This window comes from Rousettus aegyptiacus, unplaced genomic scaffold (genome assembly GCF_014176215.1).
Source record: "Rousettus aegyptiacus isolate mRouAeg1 unplaced genomic scaffold, mRouAeg1.p scaffold_m13_p_2, whole genome shotgun sequence".
Classification (NCBI taxonomy): Eukaryota; Metazoa; Chordata; class Mammalia; order Chiroptera; family Pteropodidae; genus Rousettus; species Rousettus aegyptiacus.
Window position 1 is genome coordinate 94287440 of NW_023416295.1, and position 10944 is coordinate 94298383.

The 10944-nt window shown below is 48.0% G+C and overlaps 1 protein-coding gene across 1 annotated transcript in view; it reads left to right on the forward strand.

Moving 5' to 3' along the window:
• Positions 1 to 10944, forward strand: part of CACNA2D4 (calcium voltage-gated channel auxiliary subunit alpha2delta 4) — a 112210-nt gene that overhangs the window by 59598 nt on the left and 41668 nt on the right. The window contains exons 24-26 of the mRNA XM_016125909.2: positions 2681 to 2776; positions 4844 to 4971; positions 8888 to 8968. Of these exons, the coding sequence (XP_015981395.2) occupies positions 2681 to 2776; positions 4844 to 4971; positions 8888 to 8968 (305 nt within the window). The remainder of the gene's footprint in view (positions 1 to 2680; positions 2777 to 4843; positions 4972 to 8887; positions 8969 to 10944) is intronic.

Consider the following 10944-nt stretch of genomic DNA (forward strand, 5'->3'; position numbering starts at 1 on the left):
CATTGGATGTCCACACTAAAACGTCCTCATTAAAATGAGTGAGTGATCCTTGGAGAAATGTCTGATTCCAGGACAGGGACAGGAAATGTACAAAATGAGTTGGGAGCATCTTGTCATACCAGGAAGCAAGAAGTCTAAAGACTAATGAGGTTGTGCCAACAGAACCCCAGAGCCAACCTGCAGCTCTCATTGGACAAAGGCAAGAAAAGAAAAGGAATCTAAATTGGAAAGGAGGAAGCAAAACTTACTCTATTTACAGATGATGTGATATTATAAAGAGAAAGCCTTAAAGACTACACACACACACACACACACACACAAACTTGCTAGAACTAATAAATTTAGTAAAGTTACAGGATATAATACCAACATACAAAAATCAGTTTTGCTTCTGTATGCTAATAACAAACAATCAAAAAGAGAAGTTAAGAAAACAATTCCATTTATAATTGCATCAAGAGAACAAAATACCTAAGAATAAACTTAACCAAGGAGGTTAAAGACCTGTACACTGAAAATTATAGGACATTGAAGAAAGAAATTGAAGAAGATACAAATAAATGAGAAAAATATTCCATACCCATGGGTTGGAAGAATTTATATTGTTAAAATGTCCATACTACCCAGAACAATCTACAGATTCAATGCACTCTCTATTAGAATTCCAATGGCTTTTTTTTTTATAGAAAGAGAACAAACAATCTGAAAATTTATATGAAACAACAAAAGACCCCAAATAGCCAAAGCAATTTTAAGGAAGAACCTAACCAGAGGCCTCAAACGTCCAGATTTCAAAATATATTACAAAGCTAGAGCACTCAAAACAATGTGATAATGGCATGAAAACAAACACTTAAACCAATGGAACAGAATAGAGTCCAGAAGTAAACCCACATGTATGTGGTCAGTTAATTTTCAACAAAGGAGCCAAAAATATACAGTGGGTAAAGAATAGTCTCTTCAACAAATGGTTTTGAGAAAACTGGACAGCTTCATGCAAAAGAATAAAATTCAACCACTGTCTTACACCAATCATAAAAATCAACTCAAGATGTTTTAAAGACTTGAACATAAATAAGACTTAAAACTATAAAACGCCTAGAAAAAAACAGGGGGATAAGCTCTTTGACATAGATGTTGGCAATGATTTTTGGGATTTAACACTAAAAGCAAAGGAAACTAAAGCAAAAATAGACAAGTGAAAAGCTTCTGCAAGGCAAAGAAAACCATTACAAAATGAAAAGGCAGCCTTCTGAATAGGAAAAAAATATTTGCACTTCATATGTCTCATAAGGGATTAATATTGAAAATAAAGAACTCGTACAGCTCAACAACAAGTAAAACAATCTGATTTTTTTAAAAAGGGTAGAAGATCAGAATATACATTTTTCCAAAGGTGACCTACAAATGGTCAGCAGGTAGGTACATGAAAAGGTGCTCGACATCACTAGTCATCAGGGAAATGCAAATCAAAAACACAATGAAATATCACTTCAGCCTTGTTAGAATGTCATCAAAAAGGCCAGAGATAACAAGTGTTGGCACTGTCGATGGGAATGTGAATTAGTGCAGCTGCTATGGAAACAGTATAGAGATTCCTCAATAAATTAAAAATACAACTACTATATGACCCGGCAACCTCACTTCTGGGTGTATATAATGGCATGTTATTCAGCCATGAAAAAAAAAGAAATCCTGCCATTTGTAATGACGTGGATGGACCTTAAGGGCATTATGCTAAGTGAAATAAGCCAGACATGTGGAATCTGAAAAAAGTGAAACATAAAAACAGAAAGTAGAAAAGTTATTGCCAAGGGGTGGGGAAAGTAGGGATAGGTCGGTAAAGGGTCCAAACTTTCAGCTAGAGGATGAATAAGATCTGAGTATCTAATGTCTAACATGATGACTATCGTGATAATACTGAATTGTATAATTGAAATTTCTAAGAGAGTAGAACTTAAATATACACACACAAAGAGATAAATATGTGAGGTGATAGATATGTTAATTAACTAGATGAAGGAATCCTTTTACAATGCATATGTACATCAAATCACCACAATGCACACTTAAAATATCTTACAGTTTTATGTCAATTATACTTCAATAAAATCAAAATTCAAAGGAAGGTGAAGACTGCTGTCAAAACAGTATGGCTTTGAGATCTTGAGAAAAATTAGTTACCTTCCAGCTAGCTGACGATTTTTTTCTCAAATCTTGTCAAGTTTATGAAGTCCACTGGACTTCTCTTAAGTGGTTTACATTCCTCTTCCTTTCGTGTTTCATAATAAGGTAAATATTAAATAATGTGAAAAGGGATTTGAAACTATAAGGTGCCATGTATGCACTGGTCATGAGAAGTTACTATTCCTTAGGTTCTAGGACAAAATCTCTCTGAATTTCCTCTGTCTTCCACAGCTAACTCCCCCAAAAGCTGAGTGGACAAATTAGGAGCTAGATCTTAAAAAGCGGAGGGTCAGAGGACCAGGGGATCCCATTAACAGGGGGAAGTGCTGGCCAGGGGAGCCAGAATGACCCACCCCCTACTCCCCATCCCCAGTCAGATGGGACCAGGTGTTGGAAGAGGCCTTCGAGTCTTCCCATGTTCTCCATGCCCTTCTCCGGAAACTGCCCCTGTGCTGCATGGCATGTGGTGACACTTGCTCTATCTGCCTCACAGGGAGTCCGAGCGCGTGGCAGACGTGGCCTTCCTGGGCACCCGGGCTGGCCTCCTCAGAAGCACCTTGTTTGTGGGCTCCGAGAAAGTCTCTGACAAGTGAGTTCCTGCTGGGTGCCCAGGAGTGGGATCTCTGCAGGGTGCTCCTGTGGCATGTGGGCAGGCAGGGAAGTGGACTCCTGGAGTGCGGGGAGGGTAGAAGGGTTCGGGTTTACAGAGTGAGAAGGTCCTAAAAGTAACCCTTCTGCCCAGGCTTAGACGCAACCTGGGGGTGTCCTTGGGAGAGGAGGGAGGGCAGCCCAATCAGGCAAGAGAGCCGCTGAGACCTTGAGAGTGGAAGAGTTCATCACTTCCTCAGAAACCTAGAGAATGTTTTCCCCTGGGAGGACGGGTCTCTATGTGACAGGCTAAATCTCCTGGCTGTGTCCCTTCTTTTTTTGACACTTTACCCATCCCCTAAGCTAGAAATTATCAACTGGGAGAGATTTAGCCCACCCCAGAGACATTGGGTAATGTCTGGAGACATTTTTGGTTGTTATAACATGGCAGGGTGGGGGAGATTGTTACTGTCATCTAGAGAGTGGAGGTCAGGGATGCTTCTAAATTTCCTGCAGCAATCATCTGGTCCAAAACTCAGTAATGCTAAGGCTTAAAAATCCTGCTCCAAGCAAAGCCTAGATTCTGGGAGAATCCTGCTATGCCCAGGCACCTGCCACCTGGTGTCCTCCCCACCAAGTGCTATGGTGAAGGGAGGGTGGGGACCCAGAGGAGGGTTCTGGAGGTGGGAGAAGGTAGCAGAGCCACCTGAAAACCACAAAACTCAAATAGATGAAGGCTACCAGGCTTCTGGAGGAGAAAAACTGAGGGGGCTTCTGAACAGCTTGACCCCTCAGTCCTCACCTCTCACCCACTGGCTGCTCTTCTTACTAAATCCAAGAGCACTTAGCTATGGAGCACCATGTCTGAGCTTCTTCCAGGAATCTGACAGATCCATGCTTGCTAGAAAGCTGAGGCTATCTAAGAAAATAAATTAAGTTGCTCTTTCCTCTTCCCACCTCCCCTCACTCCCTGAGAAGCAGAAAAAGAGAGACCCAAGCTGCCTTGCTGACCTTTCCCATGGCCCCATCAGAGAGACAAAGCAAATAACTTAGACTGGACTGGTGGGTAAATTATGGGTTCACCCTTGACCTTGAACAGTGTGGGGAACTTTCCTCCCCAAGTATTCTACCCATTTTTACTTCCCCATCCCCTTAAGCTGCACCCTGATCAGAAAATTGCGCGTCCGTTGCACAGGTGAACCACACCTGGCAGTGTGAAGGGGCAAAGCATCTCGGCATTCCCCTGCATCCTCTCTAAAAGCCTTCTAAGAATGGAAAAGGGAAATCTCATGCAGACAGACCTTCCTAGGGACAGCAAGCCACACATGCACCACACAACTCCAGGGGGCTCCCTTTACCTAAACCATGATGTGACTGGCACCCCAGGAATTGTGCAACAGGCAGGTTGGCTCCTGGGGCATGCAGGCCGGGCAGTCTTAAAATCCCTCCTCAGCTACCCACTTGTAGGCTGTCCACAGGAGCATTTCTAACCCCACCAGCTTCTCCCTGCCTCCCACTCTGCTCCTGGACCAGTACTCCCTTCTGCCGGCTGGTGTGTGCTCAGGGAATGCAATACTATAATTAGCAAGGTAAAGCTGCTCAAAAAACAAGAAAACTCATAATACATTCTAAAACCTAGAGGCAATAACTTTCGAAGTAATCATTTTGGGGGAATTTATGCTAGTGTATTAACTCAGCAATGGAGTTAACTGTATAATTTCCTTACTCAGACATACTAATTAGGCAGACAAAAAGAAATTAGGCTATATTTGAAAGAAATAAACCCCGTAGGCAAAGAAGTTTACATAAAAATGGAAAGTATTCTTTCATAATACAGGCCCCACACCTCTCCTCCTTACTAATGTGCCAGTCATCAGATGCAATAGCAGTTGATTCTGGGGACATTGTCGGCAATACCAATTTAGGAGCTAATATTTTCTACCTGCAGCTTCACTAAAGCAGGAGGGAATCACTGCCTCGGCCCTGCCAAGATGACAGTTTTTGAAAAGAAATAGGGGATGAACATGTTCCCAGATTTGGAGGAGAAACCAGATCTTCCTCCTTGCAGGAAGTTCCTGACCGCTGAAGACGAGGCCAGCGTGTTCACCATGGACCACTTCCCTCTGTGGTACCGCCAGGCCGCTGAGCAGCCCGCCGGCAGCTTCGTCTTCAATCTCCGCTTAGCAGAAGGACCAGGTAATCAGGCCCCTGTGCTCCGGGGCCCAGGGGGACCAGGGTGCCCGCCTCTTCCTGCGCTCTTAGTGACATGGAGCAGAAAGTCCTGACCTCCAGCTTGCCTCCCTACTTTCCTCCTGATGTGTGACAGCGCCTTGAGAAAGTTCACTGGGGCTTTACCACCGTCTGGTCTCTGCCTTGCACATAAGGCAGGACTCCGAGTTCTCCGGCCAGCAGTCAAAGTTGGCAGTTAAAATCTAGCAAAGGAAAAAGGAACAAAGGAAAAAGATTTGACCAAAAGTAAAGAAGAGCTGAATTCTAGCCTAAATTCCAAATAGGAGAATATGGGACGAGTTCATCTCTAAGATTCTTCTATTTCTAAACATCTGAGTATCTTTGAAAGTTCCTTAAACCACCCAGATGAAAGTAACACTTGTTCCATCTGGGACTGTCATCCTTACTGAGGCCACCCCACCCCCACCCCCACCCCCACCCCCCACAGCTTTTCACGAACAGGGAAGGCAGCCTGGGTTCTACTCCCTGGGGGATCCCAGGAACAGCAACCCTGAGCTCCTAGCCTGCTCCTCAGAAACTCCCAGTAATAATGGGGTGCCTCCCTCTGGCAGGCCACTGGGGGCTTGAAAGGTAAGAGGCAGGGTGGCCAAAGGCGGGCCCCAAGGACCAAGCCACCAAACCCTACTGGTCCAAGGACCAGGAAGTATTTCATAGCCGCAGGTACCCAACTCCCAGCCCCCAGCCTACGCTCTGAAAAATGACCCAAAAAAGAAAAATTAAGTGATTTTAACAGAGCACCAAGAAAACAGTAGAACATTTAGAACAGAAAGGGAACCTCACCCACTTGATTTAAAGAGACTGTGGCCTAGAGAGGTGGAAAAGTTGTCCAGGGCTCCAAGGGCAGGGCAGAGCAAGCCCCCACCCGTCACCCCTGGGGTAGCCTGACCTTAGCACAGTGGAGCAAGGGGGCCTGGAAAGTATCCACACCCAGGTCAGAGTGAGATGAGGAGGAGAAGGAGAGGGAAGTACGGGAGTAGATTGGAATGAGAGTTGCACTGCCCGTTCGACAGTCCCCCGCCAAACCCTTCCGGCCACCACTTCCACTAAAACCATCCTTCGGCTTCCTGATAGAGAAACACCCTGAGCTGGCAGCTGGGGAGGCCCTCTGGGGCTGCAGCGATGAGGAGGGGTCCCCCTCTGTGCCCTCTGGATGTCTTCTTCTCCTTGTGTTTAACCCCTCATCTTCCTCTTATGCCAGTTTCTTCCACCCGATGTATAATTAATGTGTTTTACGAAATGCTTTTCTGCACATAACATGCTTAATCTGCACAACCCTGCAAGATAAGTAGTTATTCTCCCTCTTCTTACACAGGGAGAATCCGAGACGCAGAGAGGTTCTATGTCGTGCCCAGGATCACGCAGCTAGGGAACCACAGAGCCTAAATTCAAGTCTGCTCGCCAAAGTCTGGGCTCTTTTACTGAACTGAGTGGAAGGCAGGAAGGGGAGGGTGACAGTGAGTGCTGCCATTCCCAGTGAGAGCTCAGAGGGAGGTTCTCAAAGCCACCGTACAGCTCCCCCTGCCGCCCTGCCCACCGGGGCCAGAATGAAGCAGCTCTTCCTTTCCAGCACTGCAGGACACTGCTTGGCACTGCAGCAGCCCCGGGGGCTCCTGGGGAGGTGCTCCCGGGATGAAGCCCTGGCCCCTGCCCCCAGCCTAGGGTAACAGGGTCTCTCCTGCCAGCATTATCACTGGGATGCGCCTGCTGGCTGCTGGGGGAGCTTTTTGTGGCTGTGAGGTAGGAGGGTGGGTGGGTGGGAAATGAGCCACAAGGAGAGGAGAGGGAAGCTGGCAACCCAAAAAAGAGGGACGGCTGAGCTGGGAGGTAGGAGCTTGCTCTCTTTTCACACCCTCGCTTACTGGCTTAGCTCATGCATATGCTTAGGGACACGTGGACACCTCTGCACACCCCCATTCTCCCTCAGAGAAAACAACAACAATTTCATTTCAAAGGGAGGAGGTGCCCCTAGAGGCAGAGGAGTCGGCTCAGGATCTGCCTCTCCAGGCTGACTCCATTGCCCTTCGCCTGGGCCTGGGGGACTGAGCCGTGCCCACATGGAGCTGTCTTTTGTCAGCGCCTGAGAAACCAGCCTCCATAGTACAGAGTCTTGCTGGCGCCCAGGTGACCTAGGCCTGTTATTTTCGCCCCCACAGCCCCTGGGCCTGACCGTGCCAGCAGCTGGTAGCCTGCTCATTCACCCCAGGTGCTGGACCAAGTAGCTGCAAGGAGACCCAGGTGCTGACATTTCTGATGCCCCCAGAGACTGTGTCATTAGGGCCCCCACATTTTCACTTGGATGTCTCCTACAAGCCTGTAGAGCACACACTCAATGAAAAGTCTGTCCCAGACCTGCGGGCCTGGAGAACACTGCAGGGGATCAGCCGCATCGCTATCACCCAGACGTTTCTAGGAGCGAGGTGAGGAAGCTGACTTGTGTCCGTTGTAGTCCCTCGGCAAATTCCTACAGTCGAAGACAACCTCACATGTCATAAGTCCCTAGAATCAGAGTAATTTTAAATTTCTGTGGAATATGTGATTAAAGCAAATTGAGATGGATAATCTCAGCAAAATAGCAGATATGAGAAACTAGCAGTTTAAGTTTCATTACAACTGACACTGTAATAACAATCTCCACACAACAAGATTTTCATGACCCATTTGATATAATGACAGTCTAACAAAAGAACACGTGATAAAATTTTGCTCCTTTCTTGAATTTTTTAATAATGGAACTTGACCCATAGACAAGAGTGCTTTGAAAAGCTAATCCAGGCCCTTGGTCACTGCGGTCCCCAACCTTTTTGGCACCAGGGACCGTTGCTCCTCTGAGAATCTGATGCCTGATGATCTGAGGTGGAGCTGAGGAGGTAATGCTGGCGCTGGGGAGCAGCTGCAAATACAGATGAAGCCTCGCTCTCTGGACCACTGCTCACCTTTTGCTGTGTAGCCCAGTTCCTGACAGGCCATGGACCAGTACTAGTCTGTGGCCCGGGGGCTGGGGACTCCTGCATGGACAGAGGAAAATTAAGAAGCCCAAGGTCATGTACTAGCCTGCACCACCTCAGGGCCGGAAAGCTCTGTTTTAACGTGAGCTGAAACTGCCATCTTCGTCTTGCTCCTACGTTGACCTGATCTCCTAAAAGAAGTGGAAAAGCCACTCCTGCCCTTCAGGAGCCTGGCGGAGCCCCCTAAAAGTGCAGTAACAAGCTGCAAAGTGAGTGAAAGACATGACTGAAGGACGCTGTGGTGGTGGCAGGGGGGCCACCAGTGACCAAGATGTATAGAATGCCTCAGACGTGTCAGACGCCAGGCCAGCTTCCTGTGCCTGATGCAGCCCTGCTGTCTGGCTTCCCGAAGGAGCTGTCAGTGCCACCCTGACTCATGTGACTGATGAAGGACAATCCAGAACCAGCCACCACCGAATCCTGGAACGCAGCCTGTCCTTCTGCTAGAAAGAATCATCTGATGCAACGCAAGTCTTCTGGGTGGAACACATGCCACAGGGACAGTCACAGCAGGGGCCCGGAGTTCAAGTGAGATGGCAGCGAGTAGACAGGTTTGCTGCCCTGAGACAGAGAAAGCTCAGTGTCTGGCGACGCTGGCAGCACTGCATTGTCCCGGTGGCCAGGAGCCACAACGTATTTATCTGGCAGGTTCAGATCTGCACAGAAAGGAGCCAGCGCTCCGCCAAGACCAGTGGTTGGTGGTAACGGAGCGGTCGCAGCAACAACTTCCCCTAGCACCCCCCCAGTTATTCAAGAAATGTCCTCTCCTGGCATTTATACTTGTCTTCTCAGCCTGTCCCAACCACTGCTCTTCCCCAGCTGCCGAGAAAGTGACTTGGCAATGTTTGTTTCCCTAGAAAGTCTGGGCGAGCCGGTGGTAGTAACAGCGAGCACAGCCGTGGCGGTGACGGTGGACAAGAAGACAGCCATTGCTGCAGGTAAGAGCTGCCCTTCGTGGGGCTGAGGCCAGGAAGTTGTGAGTCTTCAGGAATAAGGCGCATGCTAACGGCAGCGGTCCCCTGCCTATGGTCTGGGGCACAGTCCTCAGCTCTGAGTTTTCCCACGTGAAATGTGGGACTGAGGTCTCCCCAAGCCATTTTGTTTATAAAAGAGTAAAACCTTAGGCCTAAAAGGATTTGGGAAGTATATGATATAAAATCCACATAGGTTAAGAGATCCGCTGAAACTCAGGGACTGCAACCCAGACCTCCTCTCCATCCCTCTTCCCTTTCCGCCCTGTGGGGCTAGTGGCCCTTTGGAGAAAAAACTGGACTGTGATTCAGATCCTAAAGTTAGACCTTAATAAGTGTGCTCAACATGTGCCAGGCACTTAGGAGCCTGCTTGCCATGCACGTTTTCATGCCGCCTTTAGGGTGATCCAGGGAAGCCAAGATTTTTGGCTCCATTTGACAGATGCGGAAACTAAGCACAGAAAAGTTATTTACCCAAAGTCTCACAACTAATAATTAATGCAGCTAGAATTTGAACTCAAATCACCCGTCTTTAAGCCCTGCGTTCACTACCGTGTGTTGCAATTTGCCCCAAATGTAATGAGAACACCCAGTGACCCTCACAAGCTGGCCCTGACTGTGGTTTCTTGGTGCCTAGAAAAGCCCTTGGCATTTCTGCCTCATTGTCTGAGAGCTATGAGGCCCGTGTGATGAAGCCTCCTTATCCTGGTTTCAGCTTCCATGTCTCAGATCCAGTTGTGTTCTGAAAAGTTGCACGATCCAAAGGGCACTCAGGCATCAGCCATCATGCATCCTTGAATTAAGCACCTGTCCTGCTTCCCTGCGGACGCCTCAGCCATGTGGAAGGACGCTAAAGCTAGAGTGGGGCAGAGCAGGCAGGATCAGTGCACCTCCCCCCACCCCCAGGGTGAATTCACGGCAAACGGCAAACGGGATGGAGGAGCAGGCTGGGGTCAGGTGGTCTGACTCTCTCTTCCTGTCTCAAGGAGGGCACAGGGCTATCCTGACTGAGACTCTTGGGCTGCTTTCTACTCTGGGTTAGCAGGTGGGGGAGAATGACTTGGTCTGATGTTGCTCAACTTCTGTATTAGGAAACACTTGCATCAAGGACAGTCTTTAGGATGCACCATTATAGCGTCGCCCTGTCCATTTTTTTCTTAGTCCATAGCAGGCTAATTCCAGACTCATTTCTAGGCCAAGATCTGAACACAATCTTGTCTCCCTAAAGACTGTTCTATGGGCCCTCCTGAGTCTGAGCCTGTTTTTCTCCCTCTATGACCTGGGCCTTTCCAGCCCCTGCCTACCTGAAAGTCTGGGAAAGAGAAGGGACACGGGGTCGGGCTGCTCGCTGTGCTCTCCTGCACTCTCCAATTATTTGATAACATTTTTAACTCAGAGCTGAATTGGAGCCGTGAGGGGTTGCCATAGAAACTGTGTCCTGGTGCCTCTGGTTTAACACACTGTAGACAATCCCTCTGACGCTCTGGGGCTCATAGATGTGACACGAAAAGGATGAGGCACTAGAGACCTTATACTTCAATTATTTTTTTCTGGTCTCCTTTTGTAATTTCCTCTCCCTGGCTTATGACTCAGCCTCCCTGATCCTGCGACTAGTGGGGGCCTGCAGTACAAGGCAGAGTCGGCAGCTTATTTGTGATCCTGGCAGTTCTGTCCCTTGGAAACTGGTGGCGCTATGTGCATGTGAGCTGGGTGAGCATGGTGTCTGATGGGCAGGCTGCATGTGTGATTTTGTGCTCTGAGCAAGGAGGAAAGGGCACCTGGACCAGCTGCGGAGGCCAGCTGCCGGCCAGGAAATGTGTGTATTATGCCGTGGGTTCATACAGGAGGGCAGATGAATGAGGAGGGGTCATTTTTATCTCTAAGCTAGAAATCTAACTCTTCTATCAGGATCTATTTCTGATCCTCCATGCCCTCCAGGCCCT